Here is an 18,590-nt window from a genome sequence, read left to right as displayed (position 1 = left end):
TGTAGAGGTGATGCAGTGCAGAATAAATCACAAATAATTGTAATCCGGTAGGAAACAGGGGTTTTAATTATAATCCGGGTCTGGTGACCAAAAAAAAAAACGCTCTACAATACACAACAATGTGGAGCCAAACAAACAGGTCCCAAACAATATCGTTATCCACCCCACAATACTAAAACACGGTCACCAGTCCCGGGTTCATGTAGTAGTGCTAGTGGTGGGTGATAACAGGCTATTTGGTGACAGTTCGTGCAGTGCAGTTCTGGCTTGTGCTGGCCCAAAAGTGACAGCTCCGGAACGTGTTTAGCCGTCTGGTGATTCAATAAACAAGACAATTACTAAGACACAAAAACAAACAAACACTCTCTATTATTCTTAGGCAGTTCCTACTGCAGCTCTCAGTCCTTCCAGGTTTATGTACACAACCCAAGCGAAGGAAAAGATTAGTGTTTCTCTGGCCCCTTTTATACTACCCTGCATGATCCCTTGGTAAACGATTCCAGCTGAGTCTATTACTTGCAGCTGCTACCTTGTTTACCTTCTGGGCCAATACGTTCCTGCAACAGTGTCTCACTTCCATCCAGACTGACCAACTTCCCGACCTCGGGAATTAACTGTCAGGTCAGCCCGTCCAGATACTTTTGTTTTCACTATTTAGCACCCTCCCAGGTCGAGAGGGGGATTTACAACCAGAACTCATTGTATTTCTGTCACAATACTATAGCAGACAGGGCAGAGGGATGACCTGTGGAAGTGCAGACCCTGCATGCGTTAGCTTTGAAGCCGACGAAAATCCGGTTAAATAAATCGGGATCGAGATTAGCCGAATTAATTAAACGGTTGTCCGATGCCAATGTGGCTGCTGCTTTTGCTGAGAACGCTTTATGACATTTGAAGAACATAGTCCCTCCGTATCTGACAGACAATTCCATGATATAATACTCATAGGAGTCTAATTCAGCTCTGCGGTTAGGATAAACAGAGCATAGCACATCTCTAAATATGGAGAAAGCAAGGACGAATTCCCCCCATGTTAGATTTTTAAGTAATCTGGGATCTCTAGATTTTAATGTAACTGACAGATCTCAGTAATCCACAACTCTGTGATCTAGGAATTCTGATGTTGCCATAAGTAAAGACACAAGATAAATTCCTTACCTTCAATTATACTGCGCCGAATTGGCGGAGATATTGAATGCCGCCTAGCTTTGGATGGGGAGACGGAACCAAAAGCTAGAGCAATGGCGATGTTGAAGACATTCTACTGAAACTGGTAATGATAGAGCGGAACTAGAAGTAACTGTAGCTGAGACTGGAGTAATTGTAGGAAAGGAGGAGAAAACTGAAAGAGCTGAAGTTTGGTTCTCTTGTTCTGTATTAGACAGCCTTTTACCTAAATCACTCAGTTGGGTCTTAACAGAGGATAATGGGTCAGCAAATGGCTGCATGAAAGATTTAACCTCCTGAAAAATCAAGGAGTGCTCTTGTTGGATTAACCTGGCTGAAGCAGGTTCCTGCTGTTTTGAAGTGCTGGCTGTCAGGATGAATTGTTCCTTCGCAGATTGCCTTCTGTCTGGTTAGGTCTGCTGAATGGCTGACCATAGATGGGGAGCCTTTTTAGGGGGAAAACAGGTTCTGCAGAGATAGATTTGCAATAGAGATTCTCGATCTCTACCTGCTGGAATCGTGCTTCTGTTTTTAAGAAGGGACTTTATAAGTTTATTTAGTCCAGTCTTTCCAGTATAGTCACTCTGGAGGAGCATCCTGAGCCCGGAGTCGTTTAGAATGACGAAAATTGACTCCTTGTGAAGCTGAAGTACTGAGAAGATCCTGGTTGGGAGGCAGCTGATAGAGCCACTGAATGGAGACCGTAATGGAGGAGTGATTTGACCCTGATTTTTAGCTGCAGGGGAATGATCTGCTACAGGAGTCCTCTGAATCTGAATAGAGATACTGTAAGTAAACAATTTTGTTCTTTGCTAGTTTAACAAAAAATAATGTGTCTTGTAGTCCGCTTTGGTTTACACCAGAATGAAAAAACATGACAACTAGGAGGAGTAGTCTAAGGTTTAAATAGAATAGATTTAATTGGTGGAAGAAGATGATAGGACGCACGGGCCTAGTACCACCCCCTGAACCACACTATAGGTTAACATTTGCTGTCTCTTGTACATCAGTAAAAACTTGTCCTCTGCCACTAGAGCGGGGTAGTCTTTCAATCCTGTAAACAAAAACACATGGATATATAAAGTCAATACATAAATGTCAAAACTGCTCTAACATATATTGTACTATACAGTAAAACTGTAGCTCAAGTGGCTCTTTTGCATGATCTCATACTATATTCATACATACCTATTCTCGTTTGTGAAAGTACTGATAATTGAAGCCACAGAGGATTGGCTGAAATTTGGCTGAACGCTTTGCCCAGCCTCTGCCATTGACAGGCCATGATTGATGACATGGTCTACAATTGTAGCCCGTATGTCATTTGAAATGTGTGGACAGCGTCTTCTTCCCCTTCCCCTTCTTCCAGCTCTCCCGCCTCGCATACAGACCCCTCTTCTTCTGGCACCTCCAGATTGTGACTCCGGTCTAATTTGCTGATTCATTTTTCATTATCAACTCCCACGTCTCGTTTATAAGTGTTTTTCAGCAGTGATAATTGATTGAACAATTTAGAAATTAGGATTTCTACCAATGAGAGAAAGATAAACAGATTTGGGCGTGGTTGCTTTCAACTGTGAACAAATTAATTTGTTTTGTTTAATGAGACATACTCGATTGACTTTTGTGTCAAGTGCTGAGATTTGTGTTTAGAGTTTTGCAAAAATGTGCCTGACATTTGAATTATGTCTCAAAGCAATCCTAAATGATATAGAGTTTTGCAAAATATGTTACTGTTGTGGGGTTTGTGTTAACTGTTTTGAAAATGTGAATAGCATTTCAGGAAATGTGTTTAAGCAATTGCAAAAAACTGTAATAGGGTTTTGAGGGTTTTCATTTTGCACAGGATTTGTGAAGTTTTGCAGCGTCAACAAACTGTTTTGAGCATGTGTTAGTAGTTTTGAGAATATGAGATATTGTTTCAAGAAATGTGTATAAACGATCGAGAAAAACTGTAATTGATCCAGACATTGGTCTCTCATATACCTCATACATCTTTTCTTTCAATACTGTTCTCTACTGCCTACTGTAACACCCTGGAAATGCTTTTCAAGGGAAGTCACTGTGTAAAGTATGAACAAGCTGTTATCACAGCTGCTGGTTGTGTGTGTATGTGCACCACTATCTCGCCTGCTGAAAGGTACCTGGTGGGACCGATTTCCTGGTTGAGTAAAAGAGATTTATCTAATAAAAACAGAAGCAAGCAAATGGTGCGTCAGTGGGGCATTTCCTTAGTCACACAACAGTGTGGGAGGGCACTACAAAAACCACGTTAACACAACTTCACTGCTGTAGACTCCGGTACAATTTCATTGCTGCCTTTCAAGAACTACACTGACACAACTTAATCACTCGGCATCTGAGTAAAGAATATGGCTACAACATTGTGTCAGGTAGCAGGCTACTTGTTGTCTGTCTTGGGCTTGGCAGGGGTTATTGCTGCTACTCTAATGAATGCGTGGAGTACCCAGGACTTGGAAGGAGATGTAGTGACATCCGTTTATAACTCCAAGGGACTTTGGAGAACTTGCGAGACAGGGAGCTCTGGGTTTACCGAATGCAGACCATACTTTTCTATTCTGGGCCTTCCAGGTAAGAAATAGAGTTATACATTGATGACTTAGGGGTGGGAGGGCTAACAACCAACACTGGTGAATGCACAAGCTGAAACGCTTGCCTACCTCAATTTAATATCACATTTTATTATTTTGTTTGTGGAGTTCTGGAAAGTGAAACTGTAGGTCTGTTTGGGCTACTTCTGGAGGTTCTTAAGATTATATAAATTTATAGCCAGAGGTGCAAGTGAATTATTTCAAGCCTAAGACTGTTTCAAATAAAAGTTTCATACAAACTCATCATACTCTTGGCCCAGCTTCATTGATTGCCATTTCTCACTTACCAAGCCCTCTCTATTTTGTTCTAAGCTAAATTGTAGAACTTTTGATTCCTGCTGTCCCAATGCGACACCCCAGTTCTTTAGATGTTGGTTCTTTGACCTCCTCAGTACCTAGGGGGCACTCTACTCAAACACACTGCACCTTTCCTATGGAACTCTCTGCTCAGTGATATGGCCACTATTCCCATTTTAAATAAAAATATTTTCTCTAGCTTTTAATACTCGGTTTGCTCTGATAGCTAACAGAAAAGTGGGTTCACTTGCTTTGCACCTGACAAACCAATGAATCCCCAGACCCCAAACCTGGCAGAAGAGCGTTCAGACATTTGATTGAAATTTCCTTTTTTCCTTCAAAAAGTTTCCGCCCTGTCCTAAAACACTCCATCAGCTGCAACCCCATAAGCTAATGATAGCCATGGCTTAGCTTAGGAATGTTTTGTTTGAAAGTGAAGGAGACATTTTTCAACTCACATGGCATATGCAGTTATCACAATTGTATAAGTATCTGCTATTAAGGGTGGAGGTGTAGTCACATTCCTCATAGAAATTAATTTTGACTGTTGTACCTTGTCCTACATAGATTTGAAGATGTTATAAGAATATATTACTATTGTATGGTTTTCTATAGAAATCACTGACTACAAAAAGAATGGATTTCCTTTTAGGTCCTACAGCCATTTAAGGATGTTTTTTCAAATGATGTTTTTATTAATAAAATACAGCTAGACATTTATGAAAATGTTCTAGATGTGTTTTATTTTTAAAACAGTCTAGAACAGTTTCATGAATATACAGCTTTATTCTATTCATACAAATGACTTTTAATAAGTTAAAACACAATTCATAGAAAAATATCTAATGATTTCCAAGTAAATCATGGTAGAGAAGAATTGCCACTACACAGATTAGACTATGTATTTTTACCACTGTTAATGACGAATGTTTGGATGTTGGCATTTACATTCTTTATTTGACGGTTACAGGTATATGATCATCATATTGAATTGAAACTTATAATGTTTCATTATTTAAACAATTGAAGGGATTTTGGTATTGCCAACCAAAGTATTTTGAGTTTAGTGCAAAGTCGTTTCCTTCTTTAACACACCGACTATCTCCTATTCTACTCCTTAGTCTTTTCTGGGTAGCTTTAAAATGCTGGGGATGGTATCTGTTTCTATTATTGAAAATAGAATTTTTTGTTAACCTTATGGTCTGATATTTTGCTGAAACTCTTATTCCAATAGGCAGGCTAAACTATTGATTGTTCATCTCATCAACGCTAATTAGGAACACCTTCTAATACTTTGTATGACTTTGTATTGGTACAAAGCTCAGAACATTAAGAACGGGTCTTACATTTTAAAAACTTTGGTTCGGAATCATCAAAAATAAATAAATATATACATTAAAAAAAAAGAAAATCACTGTTGTAGAGGATTGCCCTGATTAACTGAAAGTAATTATATGAGTGTCTAGATTTAAGATTGTAGCTGTGTATTTATTATATCAAAAACTGTCTGACTATTCAAAATAAAATGGCTTATTGTATCCTATACCGTGCACAAACACATAGACAAAAAACGAATGGTCAAAAGTATCGGAAGAAAATAAAACGTTAGCTGAGGTCCAAAGCGGGTGTGACCTTGATAGTAATTTGAGGCAGACCGGGCTTTCTACCCAGCTCCAAAATAAATCAAATAAGAACATGGATTCAACGGGACCTTAGGGACGCCTGGAGACTTGGGACAAATATCTGGAAGTAAATAAGATGCTTCTGTGAGCAAGGTTGTTTAATTTAACATCCATGTATTGGAGACATGAACTTAGTTTCATAACATTGTTGCTTCTTTTTATCCGAACATTGACTTCAAGTTTAAGAGCATTATTCATAAAATAGTACTGTTTTTGTTGGGGGGGGGGGGGGGGGAGTGTTGGAGGAGGCTAGTTGGCAGTGGAAATATGATTGTTAGAATTTTCAAATCTCTCTCTCTCTCTCTCTCTCTCTCTCTCTCTCTCTCTCTCTCTCTCTCTCTCTCTCTCTCTATATTATATATATATATATATATATATATATATATATATATATATATATATATATATATATATATAATTTACAGCCAATTTTTTGTATGGTGAAGTACTGCCCGGGGTTTCATCATTTTTTGGACAGGTATCGCGGTTATTTGTACATTATTGCAAACAGATCTTTAGACATAATATTAATTTTATTTATTTCAACAAATTCTGTATGTATTTGCATACTGGAGAAATACAGTATAACAAATAAAAACATAATTGTCTGCCTTTGAACAATCAATAGTATTTTAATTTAATAACAAGTGATACTGTATACCATTTGCCTTTCAAATTATTGTCCATGATAGACACTTTTATGTTTTATTGCTAAACACATTTTATCAGAAAGGAACTTGATGGGGCCAAGAAATGTTTTAAACATACTTTATTTACTGAGAAAAAATAAATGGAGGTGCTTGGCTCTCAATTGCCATTTAAATTCTTTCTGTGCGCTGTGTGAGTGAAACGTGTTCTAACAGTATCTTTTTTCACCACCAAAAGTAAAATATCATGAATTCTGAGAAGTGTCATATTTGGTAACTGTAGTACTATTTCAGAAAGGCATGTGAAAATGTATGTTATAAGCCTGCTTTAAGGTGCTTTTCCAGTTCAGTTGTGCTTTAGTTCTATTTGCCTGGCATAGTTATATGTAACATAGGCTAGATCAGTCAAAGTGATGTAATCTGATCTGCTATTTTGGACCGTTTCCTTTTGTATTGCTCCTAATATAAGCATTTTCAGTGCGTCTTTCAAACTGTGGCCTGAAGCTTTAGAATCATTCATCAGCAAGCAAATATTAAGAAAACAGCAAAGAATCTGCAACTGTACATTTGAGAGATGGTACACTGTACTATTACAAATGGGGACATTACTTAATCATAAAGCACTTAAGCTTAACTCTGTATAATGTGACCAGTGCCTCCATGCAAATGATAACCTTGTAATTCACTACAGCCCATTTAAAATTCTCTGTGCTCCCTGCTGAGGGGAATATTGCCTCGGTGTTACAAAAAACTGTCCGAAAATGTGGAGCAAGTTTCACTGTCGATTCTACCGTGTTTACCAAGCAGAGAGAGACTGGTACCTCGTGATACAGCAATGTCAAATACACATCAGATACGTGTTGCTATCAGAGCCTGAACAAACAGGGAACGAACAATACGCTTACAGCTTTGCATTATAGAGCTTTTTTCAGACAATAGCTTTTTAACTGGAAGTGCAGCAGATCCTTTTTTTAAACTAAGTTGTTGCTACAGCAAAGGGCAGGTTACTGCTTTGAACTAAATTAATCTATGCTTTTGAGGCCACTTCATTACTGGTAACTAACCCTTTCCTTGTTGTTGATAGCATTGAGACAAAAGACTTTGAACTATTTGTGTATAAACACCTCACCTCTAGAGAAATGTCTTAGTTTGTAATTCTTTAAAGCATTGTGAGGGGATTGTCTTGCTGCAAATTTCAGCAACCAATGTATTTTTACGGTGGCCATTGACCTGTAATTGGAACTTTGGTGACCTGGTTTAAATAGCAAGATTGCCAGGTATTTTGGCATGGTAGAAATGGGGGGAGGAGCCCTAGTTCATGCCCCCTGAACCACACTTAAAGGTTACAATTTTGATGCAGTTTGAATGGACTTCTACCAAAGGGACCACTTACCCTTTTCAAACTGATTCAGAGCTCAAATGGTTAAAGAGCCATCCCCTGCTTTAGTAGATAAAACGCTATAGGGAAAAGATATTGTAAAACTAATTAATTTACCTAAAACAAGCTTTTCAAAAAACATCTGTAAATAAAGTGTCTCCATCAACTGATCTAGAGTCTGAAAGCTTTGAATGTATTCAGGACTTCTAAAGGAGAAAAATGACTTTACAAACTGAAACCAAATTCTGGTAGAGCCACACATATTGAAGGTCGCTTAAGAACTCTTATAACATTAATGTCAAATATATATATATATATATATATATATATATATATATATATATATATATATATATATATATATATATATATATATATTTTGTAAAAACTTAAGGACAGTTTAAGAGACTAGATTGTTCATAAACACAGTTTAAAAAAACAGTCCTAAGAATTGTGGGTCTCATTTAGAGCAAGGTCAATGAAGGCTATATACCCAGTCAAGAGGCATTACAAACCAGGTAGACCGTCAAAAAAAAAAGTGAAAATTTTAAGTTTAATAGTTTAAACCGCTCGCTGTGATTCTCAAATGCAACCTTCCCCTTTCACTGGACCCCAACCTTCCCTTTCACTGGACAAGAACAAATAGAACAATTTTAAAAACAGGTGCAGAGGCGTACAGGGAACCGATTACAAACATATCTGAGTCAAACAGAAAGTCAAACATGTGAGCCAGTGTTTAGCGATAAGACTGCACCGTTTGGGCACTGATGTGATCAAATAAGACAGAGAGTGAGTGCCATTTTATACCATTTGGCTCAAAGTTCAGCTTTGCGCACTTGTTGCATACAGTACTGCAATTGTGTAATGGCGGCCACCATGTGTCAAGTGATGGGGCTCGTCATGGGCCTTCTGGGGATTGCTGGTGTCATCGCTTCCACAGTGATGGACCAGTGGAGCACCCAGGACCTGTACGATAACCCAGTAACGTCTGTGTACAACTATAGGGGGCTCTGGCGGTCCTGCGTCCAACAGAGCTCTGGCTTTACAGAGTGCCGGCCTTACTTTACCATTCTTGGACTGCCAGGTAGGGCCACTGTTTGGGACTGGGGAACAACTGATGTCCTATGATTGGTTGGCACTACTTTTCTAAAAACAGATTCGGGACACTATTTTGAAGCAAGCGCAGATGTATATTTTTGCAATGGAGTAAAACTAGAATGATAGTAGCGTTATTGTTCTGAATATGCTGTTAGTTTTATTTTTCTCAGAATATATTTTTCCACTTGCTTTAAAAAAGGGTTTGAAGTCTATTATTGCCAGTGTTTTTGGTGAGAGTTCTGCACTATTGGGATAGTATTGGGAAACCGTGCAATATATTTTAATGATATGAGTAGTGGTGGCTAGTGTTAATGTCAGTTTGTTAGATTTGAGGATCTGTGATGCAACTATAGGGAAATATCATGTTATACACAGTAAATGTCATGGCAACTACATTTTATATTGGCAATAACACTGTGCAGTCTAGTAGTTGTCAAAAAGTAAATTATATTTTGCAATTATCTGTCAATGGAATGGAATGGAACCAGCAATAGTCTAGAACAATTTTATAAATATCTTTATCTAGTCTACAAAATGATATTTTAATAACTCACAAGCTTCTGCAGAGGTACAATTACGGTACCACCTACTGTATTTCATGGTTACACAGATTTTTAAGAAATCTGGAAAATTATCCAAAATTACCAACTGCATATATTTCGAAATATTGTGTTCACGGGTTACCAAGATATTTAAAGCTATCTTCTACAAACCAGTAACAAATTATTTCTACAAAACTTTGACACGCTCCATTAAAAACAGTTCTATAAACTGAAATTGTGCTTTATTATTGTGTGAATTTATTTTTGCATCATCTAGTGACTGGTAAAACAGGAAGCACTGTACAACACCCTAGTTGGATTTTATATTTCAAATATTATAGAAATGTCACTTTACCAATTTACAGACAGGCCTTAGATATTCAGTAATATAGAACAGTGGATACTAACTCTGGACCTCAAAGCCCACTGCAGTGCAGGACTTTATTCCAATCAGGTCCTACATTTATTTACCCTAAGCCATTCCAATCAACTAATTTAGGATCCATTTAGGAAAAATCTGTACTTGAATAGATCTTTAGGACCATCTTGAATTGGAAACTATTGGAATAGAGGAATGAAATCAGACAGCAACAGTAGACCAGAGGATGGTCTCCTTGGGCTCCTGTTGAGCACCTAAATAATCTCACAAGCACCATTATGATTTACAGGGGCCTATTCTCAAAGTGTATTACTGCTGTCAGTAAATTACTCACATTTTTTAAAGGAGAAAAACACATCTTCCTTATACAAAATTAGCAAACAATCAAGTAGTTGAAAATAAAGTCTATTAAATACTCACTGGTTTGAGTAGAGTACAATGCAAAACCTCTAAAAGGCTAAGTGTTTTGTGATGGGCCCAGCTGTGGCACAGGCTCCCTGCACTACTTACAATATACTGTAATGATTTTGTGTGTACTATGCCTAACATTGGGACTAGAATATGAGCACTGTGAAGTGGTTGTTATCAGTTCTTTGGTTCAACAAACAGTAGAAACTTTTTAAGTTTCAGGTGCTTTAAAGCAGAATATGATTCACACAGTTTGATTGGACCGAGCCAAATTTTAAATTTCTACCTAGGGAACCTATTACCTTATCTGTAACACAGGAAGTGAATGCTTACTTTTGGCTTGGGCTTGAAATTAAAAACCACCAATCAGAAAAGTCCGAATCAGCACGCAGCAGGCTGCAAACAGAAACGTGCGTGAAGAACTTGTCTTGACGCACCTTAGTTATGTTCTTCACGTAACTAAGGGGACAATTTGATCATTTACTTTCCTGCAGGGAAGTATGTTTTTAGGGGAAAGTTAACAAACTTCTCCCAAACTGAACTTCCCTTCAAGTTGGTCAACTCAACTTTGCACAACTTCCTAGTAACTTCTCAAAGTGTACATAGAAGGATTTTATGTTTAAATTAGGGATGGTATCTACTCCCCAGTAGTCAATCAAACAAATTGGATTTCCTGTTCTTCTCATCCATATAACTACTAAACACTCAATAGTGCTAAATTTATAAATACTAAAAGAAACTTAATAAATCAATTAAAAAAATGTTAGACTAGAAATCTTTCTCAATGCATTCAATGTCTATGCAAAGTCTAAACCTGATTTTGTGTACCACTGATATCAAAATCATACCGGTTTACTACAGGTGAGTAATTGTCTGTTTCCAGGTTGAGAAAGACTTCTAGTTGAAGGTTTTGTCATTGTAGTATTTCTAACTGAAGCCAATATTGTCAACTACAGATGGTAGTTGCTTACACAGAATATTCACTAAGCTAATTATAATGCTTCATGGTGATCTTTAGCCATGTTTAAACTACTAGCTAACCTTGACCTTGAAGAAGATCTTGGAAATGTTCAAGTGAGAAATTGCTTGAAAGTCTTGGATTTTAATAATGTAAAATGTTTATGAATCAGGAATATAAAGCTAGACCTTCCCCTTTGTCAAAATCTCAGAGCTTCTGCTATTTAGGGGGCTCCATTACTGTTTTTACAACACATGCTGTAGGACTACACATCTTACAAAGTCTAAGTTTTACAAAGTCTTACAGAGTTTTACAAAGTCTTACAAAGTTTTTCACCTATCAAAACTAAGAAACAAATTAACTATAGCAATAAGAAAATGCTCAAGATATATTTTTGTTTCATATATAAAACCTTACCACGTGTACCCCTCTTTTTTGTTCTTCATAAGGATTTTTCATGGATTTTTAATCAAAATGTAACATTTTTCCCACAGCGTGTAATAGAAATTGCACATAACATATGAAATGTATTTCTGGAGACCCTCTGTTATTTCTGCAATTTTTTTACATGCATGTATATGTATATCAGTTGTAAAGATGCTGCTGTATGCTTCATGAATTGTGTTGAAAGACCTTGTAGGTAATGGAAAACATCAATGAATGTAACAAACCCGGTACCATGCATTTAGAAATACTGTAACAATACAAACTCATTATGTTCCAACTGCCAAGAAAACTAGACTCCCATCCCACATTGTCTTGCGAACAGGAAATAAATAAAATTACCAAACGAAAAACTAGTGGTTGAAACGCCACTCCTGATGTTGTTAAATTTTGAGCAAACACAGGCTTCATATAAGTTTCGGGCTCTTTTGAGTATGCTGATAAGGAACTAAAAGGTTTGGAGATCTCTGCTAATACTAGACACTGGGGTATTTCAGCAGAGTCTAGTGAACAGACGCGAGAGCAGGAAATGGCGGCCACTATGTTCCAGATAATCGGGTTCATTCTGTCAGTACTAGGGCTAGCCGGGGTCATTGCAGCAACAGCAATGGACGAATGGAAAATTGAAGACCGGTATTATAAACTTGTAACTTCAATTTACAACTATGAAGGACTTTGGTACAGTTGTGTGGGTGAGACTTCTGGTCTTGTTGAATGCCGTCCATATTTCACCGTTCTGGGACTACCGGGTACGTTAACACTACAGGGCAATTTGTCAACCGTTATACTGTATATCATTTGTGAACTTGCTGCTGCAGTACATTGGTAGCTTATAGCATAAAATGTTATTGTATTTAGTTTACAGTGATAAAGCTTCTTTTAAAAGTGTATTGTTCTGTATTGTTTTCCAATTTTATTTTACAAGCAACATTTAAGAAAGTTGTCAAACCAGTATTATATCAGTATAATGATACCATTTGAGATGTATTTATTTAGTTTAATTCTGTTTTTCTTCCTGGACTTAAGTAATAGACCTTGTGTGACCCTCTACTGCAGCAAGTAGTAGCATGACATATATGTTTGGATTACTGAGTGTTGTTTTAAAGGGCCCATAAGGACCTTTTTATTTTAATGTGTTACACATTCCCATGTGTTGCTACAACTGTTTAAGTAAGGTGTGTGTATTCTTTTTATTTATTTTTTTAACATTTTGACCATTTTGTTAATTTTTAAATTGCATTCCCTTTCTCCAAGATGGCTTCAATTGTACTTGCATGAACCTCTCAGAACTACATTTCTAATCATCCTCCTGCTCACTGGTAAATCAATCTCAGTTACATATGTGAGCAGGAGGGTGATGGGAAATGTAGTTCTGAGAGGTCCATGCTTGTACATGTGAAGCCATCCTGAGGCAAGGAATGTAATTTAAAAGTTAAAGTGGTCAAAATGTAGCCATGCACGCACCTCGTTGTAAACAGTTGTAGCAACACATGGGAACATGTAACACAATAAAATAAAAAGGTCCTTATATACCCTTTAAGTGTGGAGGTAGCATTAGACTCTGCAGCTGAAATTACCATAGAAGGATGTAAATCAACAACACCTGCTTTCTGAATAAGTAGGTTGTTACAGAGAATTACATTATTGTGCAGTCTGTAAACCCTGTTACAAAAAAAAACAACATTAACAATACTTGACCTTTTACCGCAAATTTCTAGAGAAATAGCAGCACTTGCTGTACAATGCTTAATTACTATAACAGCTATAACAAATGCTGCTGAACACTATAAACACCTTGTAACATTTGCAATAAAGAATTGCATTATGCTGAAATTATTAAATGTTCAAATAGCCTTACATAGAAAACACGCTAAAGTTACTAGGAGGGATCCAGTTTGAAAACCACTGCTGGATACTTCTTGGTGTTGAAAAGTGACTGCCCCAGATGGTAAATGAAAGATACTAAAGTTTGTGGGGTGGATCTCTTTTTAGGCAGCTTCCAGGCAGTGAGAGCCCTGATGATCGTGGGGATTGTGCTGGGGGTTATTGGAGCGTTGATCTCCATATTTGCACTCAAGTGTATCCGAATGGGCAACATGGAGGACACAATGAAGGCTAACATGACCCTGACATCAGGGATCATGTTCATTGTGGGAGGTAAGGGTTATCTGCTGCCGAGTTATCCCACTGTATACAATAATTCTTGCTTTAAAAAAGTGAATTTCTTTAGGCGACACTAATGTATTACTTTTAAACATTTCAATGATGTTTGATACGTGCATAATTACAAAACTGCTTTGCAACAATATGAAGCTCATCATGCACGCATATTAAGGCTGTGTATGAATTCAGAATCTGAATCTGAAACATACAGAATGTACATTGCACATGTCAAGATGAGAGACTAAACTCTATAAATCATGTTTGTCTCACCTCCATACCATCAAGAACCCAGAATTTGTATAGTCAAACAACAACACACAATTCTTTTTCATTAAGCTTCTGCAAAGCCCATGTACAACAACGTTTCTGTGGGTGATAAAGTGAAGAACCCACACTTACTGGATCACTATTATAATGCTGTAGCGTCAGCTAACTGTTTAATTTAAGAGAAAGTTTGAACACTCTAAAAACACAAATACAAAATACCCTCCTGGGGTGCACAGATACCTTGATTAATGTTAGAAATACAACCCGCTCAGCTCTTTTTTTAAAAATGTTATGGAACTCCTTTTGACATTATTCCATCCATAATAGCAGATGTACCACCTATCACTTCTTTTTAAACACAGGTGTATGTGGCATTGCTGGCGTGTCCGTCTTCGCAAACCTCATTGTGACCAGCTTCATGTTCACGACCACAACTGCCACCATGGAAGGGTCTCTCCAGCCACGGTAAGTGGAAGTGTAACATAACACAAATTTCAGGGCCGCTATACACAGCAATATCAAACACAACACAAAACAAATTGCATAGACCAAATGACTCTTTCCACTGCCACCAAAAAAAGATCACCATAAAAATGACACTTACATCGTTCTATCAATTTCTTTGTTAAAATGTTTTACAACTCACCATATCGAATGGTTAATATAATCTAAGAGAAAACATTATATTGATTATATACAGGAAATATGGACAGGAAATGAGAAATCTGTCACAACTGGAGAATTTATGACAGCGTTTGTTATCAGTTTCAGAATCAGCTGTGTCAAAGCCCAATGGCTTACGTATGTATATAATGTGTGTTTTATACATTTACAGCGTTACTGTTTCAGGTATTGTCTTAAGTATGGGGTGTATTTATAGAGCACACCTTGTAGGTTGCACACCATTACAACCTTTATGTTTAACACTATTTTGTATGATGGGGCATCAGTAGTACGTTAGAAGACACAGTAAAATGATGACACCTAAGGCAGTGAAAGAATAAAGTAAAAAAATAAATAAATCAACACAAAGAAAGGGCGGCCAGTGATAATATTGAGATCACCTTGGTTGCCACAGTTTCAACAAAATAACCTGTTATAGGAGTTGAGGACTTGTTAGAACTTATTTGGTAGCGTGTATTCTCGCTTTGCTGAAAGACACTTTCTATATGTTTCAGGTACACCTTTGGCCCCGCCCTCTTCGTGGGCTGGGTGGGAGGAGCAGTGCTGGTAATGGGTGGGATCATGATGTGTGTGGCCTGCAAAGGAATGGCACCTGAGAAGACTCAGTAAGTTTCTAAGGCAACCACTGTAACTTATTTTCATGAATAACAGCCCTCAAAGTAGTATTCCAAACCTCTCTTGAGGGTTACCACTGAAGTTACATAGAAATTATGAGACAAAGTAGAGCAATAAATAGTTGAAAAAGGTGCAATAAAAAACACATATTTAGCCTGTATACAATTCTTTCTTGATATTTCACAATACGATAAATCACCAATTGGGTTCATTCGTGGTTAGGCCATATTGACATTAAATTATACAAGCACTATATTTTACTGACAAATTCCAGCAACAAACAAAATGGTATTCAGTGCTACTATGCAAAAGTCATGGATTTGTTAGGGTAATTTGTAGAATGGGGTCTGGGTTGGGAGTGTGGTATTTTTTGTTAATGTTTTTGAAGTGGTAAAAGGATTATTTTACTCTTTAATTTTAATCCCTTGTCGCATTAAATTCAGAGAAAGGGAAACAGATAGTTATATAAACCATTCAGATGATTGAGCTATAGGAAATATTTATTCAGAATACATTCTGAGAACTTATTGTACAATTATTTTGTTTAAGGGAAAATGCTCCAGGAGCCTCCTGAGGACAGAGTGATCAGTTCATATATATTCAGGATGAACTCCAGTCATTTTTCTGTTTTTTTCAAAAGTGGAAATTCTTTTAAAATGTAGAACCCAATAATGAAGGGGTTGAGTTGACAAACCTCATACCCAGCTGGATTGTATGGGAGTATCCTACTGCACTGGGGAATCACTCTGGATAGCAGCAACCACCTGCCCATAGATTTTCTGGATCAACCCTTTGGTTAGAGTTTGGGTTAGGGTTAGGGTTAGCGTGCTATGTCATTCAAGTTCTCTTAAGCACCGCAATTGTTTATTTTGAATTAGAACATTGTATTCTGCTCTTGTTTTAAAAAAAGGAATTGATTTAAAACTGGAGTAAAGAATATACACTCCTTAGTTTCTTATTGTTTACATCATAACAAAGATAAAGGGATTTCTTAAAATTTGATCAACCTTGAAAGTATGGTAAAGCATAGGCAAGCATTGTAAAGCACCAAGAGGTATGGTAAAGCATATAAAAAAACATGGCAACACATGGTAAACTATGGCAAATCATTGGAATATTAGTATAGTATATTTATGGGAAAAACATGGGAAAATTGCAAAAATACTATGGTCAATATATATATATATATATATATATATATATATATATATATATATATATATATATATATATATAATATATATATATATAAGCGTTCAGATTGTGTGTAGCTACACCTGGAGCCATTTATCTAGTGGATGAGTTGATGAACTGTGTGTCATGTAGCCTGATTTTAAAATGTTTTGTCTGTGTTTTTAGCTACAACTCAGTAGCTTACAAAGCATCGAAACCCAACACCATCTACAAGTCCGGAGATGAGCGGTCCAGACGGGGGTATGACGATGACTACAAGAAAAGCACAACTCGCAGCGACGATGGCAGGCAAACACAGCCTTCCAAATTTGACTACGTGTAACAATGGCCTGCAACTAGGGAGGATATCGCTGAAATACAAAGTGCAGGCTGGCTTAGAACAGGGGATCATAGATGGGTCTATGCAGCTTTCACTGACAAGCAGTTTAGCCAGGTTATAACAGATTAGGAATTTGACCAAAATCATATGATTACATCCTGGTCATAAATGTAATAAATTATAGTAAAATGCATATTAAAGTGAATTTTCAGGACATTGGTAATCCTTTAATATTTGTGAGCCTGTTCGCAAACATTGTGCTTTGATTAAGGATTGCCCCACTAGCTCTAATGTTCTACTCCCCTTTAGGGTGTAATAAATTACCTTTGAGAAGAACTAGCAAATAGTATAGTACCACTTTATGTATTGAAAGCACGAGTCTCAGTGCATATAATTAGCAGGTCCCTTTAATTTTTTAATTTTTTTAATCTATAACTTAAAAATTACATCATAACACTGTTAAAAGCATTAGCTGAAGCTGTCTACTTATTGTTTTTAATGCAGCTTTAAATGATAAAATACCAGCTGACTAAACTAATCTATTTAATCTTAAAGGAAAGTGAAACATGTGAACATATTCCCTATCCCCAGTTCTGATTTACACTGCTGCGCTTGCGTATTATTCTTTACTAATTCCTATTTCTTAAACATACTTAAACATACTTAAATACACCCACATAATTCTCGTGTTTGTATATATGTATTTGGGTTCTGTGTTTTTTGACCCATACTGTGCTTTTTATAAATTTTTCATATTTTCCTCCTTCACCCCAAATAACACCCCAGGCTTGTGCATGGCCTGTGAAATACCAGGACCCATGAGTTGCATGAAAAGTCTGTTTTGATTAAACAGTTTGATATTCATGAATACAACCATTCTATTCTTTTTTTTACAGACTAGAATTTTTTCTTTATGTTTTTAGTTAACAGCAAAGTTGTGATTGTTTTATGCATTCAACACATAATCAGATTACTAGAAACTCCAGTTTGTTTTATGCTGAAAAGCTTCTAGAAATGTAGTTTAGGTAAACTAGGGTCTAAGCTGCTCTAAATGGTCTTAGTTATTAGTATGGAATGGCTGATTAGTATATGTGAGAAGTATAATGTGTACCATGTTATATATCTTGACTGTTAGACTGTACTAAGATGCAAAGAGTGCAAGTCAAACCAAAAGCGCTAACAAGTATGTAATTAATTAGTGCTACATTATGGCTGTAATCATCTGTCTGTCTTTTGTATTTCGTATTTGTGTGACTTCAGAAACAAAAATCATTAAAGTTTTCATAGTTTAAAATAATAACTTTTCTACGTTTTGTATATTCTTGTTTCCTTTTTCTACATAAATGCAATAATATCTTTATCACAGTGCAAACATTGCCATCTACAACACTTTCAACAAGACCCTGAAAAACAATAAGGTAAGACTGTTTGGGTTTGTCTGGCTAGTAGGGCATCTGTGTTGACCTGTATTAAAAATGGGCCAGTACACTGGACTTTGAAATAACTACTTTACATAACAGCATATTTCAAATGTTTTTTTTTTGTTTTTGTTTTTTTTTAATTTAATAAGCTACTTGTCTTGTGAAACTTTAACTAAGCATCACTAAAAAAAGAAAGAAAGAAAGTTAGGAAGATATATTTTCAAAAAACAGTGTGTGGCAGAGCACAGCTCTGAACTTTAGAAATTGGCAGGGATGGGGTTAAATTCCCCTACCTGCCTGGGTTTATTGTGTTCA

The 18,590-nt window shown here is 36.7% G+C and overlaps 1 protein-coding gene across 3 annotated transcripts; it reads left to right on the top strand.

Annotated features, from left to right (window-relative positions):
• The first annotated feature begins 3,374 nt into the window (after positions 1–3,374).
• Positions 3,375–18,148, top strand: LOC121322708 (claudin-18-like). 3 transcript variants are annotated; one of them, XM_041262920.1, is made up of 5 exons: positions 3,375–3,759; positions 13,605–13,769; positions 14,405–14,507; positions 15,221–15,331; positions 16,701–18,148. In XM_041262920.1, the coding sequence occupies exons 1-5, from the start codon at positions 3,540–3,542 to the stop codon at positions 16,855–16,857; spliced, it is 756 nt and encodes a 251-aa protein (XP_041118854.1). In that variant the 5' UTR covers positions 3,375–3,539; the 3' UTR covers positions 16,858–18,148. The 3 variants fall into 3 exon arrangements, with proteins under 3 accessions (XP_041118854.1, XP_041118853.1, XP_041118851.1); XM_041262919.1 differs by lacking the exon at positions 3,375–3,759 and adding an exon at positions 8,633–8,867; XM_041262917.1 differs by lacking the exon at positions 3,375–3,759 and adding an exon at positions 11,964–12,361.
• The last annotated feature ends 442 nt before the right edge of the window (positions 18,149–18,590 follow it).

This window comes from Polyodon spathula, chromosome 11 (genome assembly GCF_017654505.1).
Source record: "Polyodon spathula isolate WHYD16114869_AA chromosome 11, ASM1765450v1, whole genome shotgun sequence".
Lineage (NCBI taxonomy): Eukaryota > Metazoa > Chordata > Actinopteri > Acipenseriformes > Polyodontidae > Polyodon > Polyodon spathula.
The sequence above is the reverse complement of the archived record's forward strand: the minus strand, read 5'-3'. Positions and strand labels throughout refer to the sequence as shown.

Excerpts from the sequence above, each read along its gene's own strand:
- LOC121322708 (XM_041262920.1), top strand. The coding sequence starts at position 3,540 with ATGGCTACAACATTGTGTCAGGTAGCAGGCTACTTGTTGTCTGTCTTG. Across the intron at positions 3,760-13,604 it reads TTCTATTCTGGGCCTTCCAG|GCAGCTTCCAGGCAGTGAGA; the intron begins GTAAGAAATAGA and ends ATCTCTTTTTAG. Across the intron at positions 14,508-15,220 it reads GAAGGGTCTCTCCAGCCACG|GTACACCTTTGGCCCCGCCC; the intron begins GTAAGTGGAAGT and ends TATATGTTTCAG.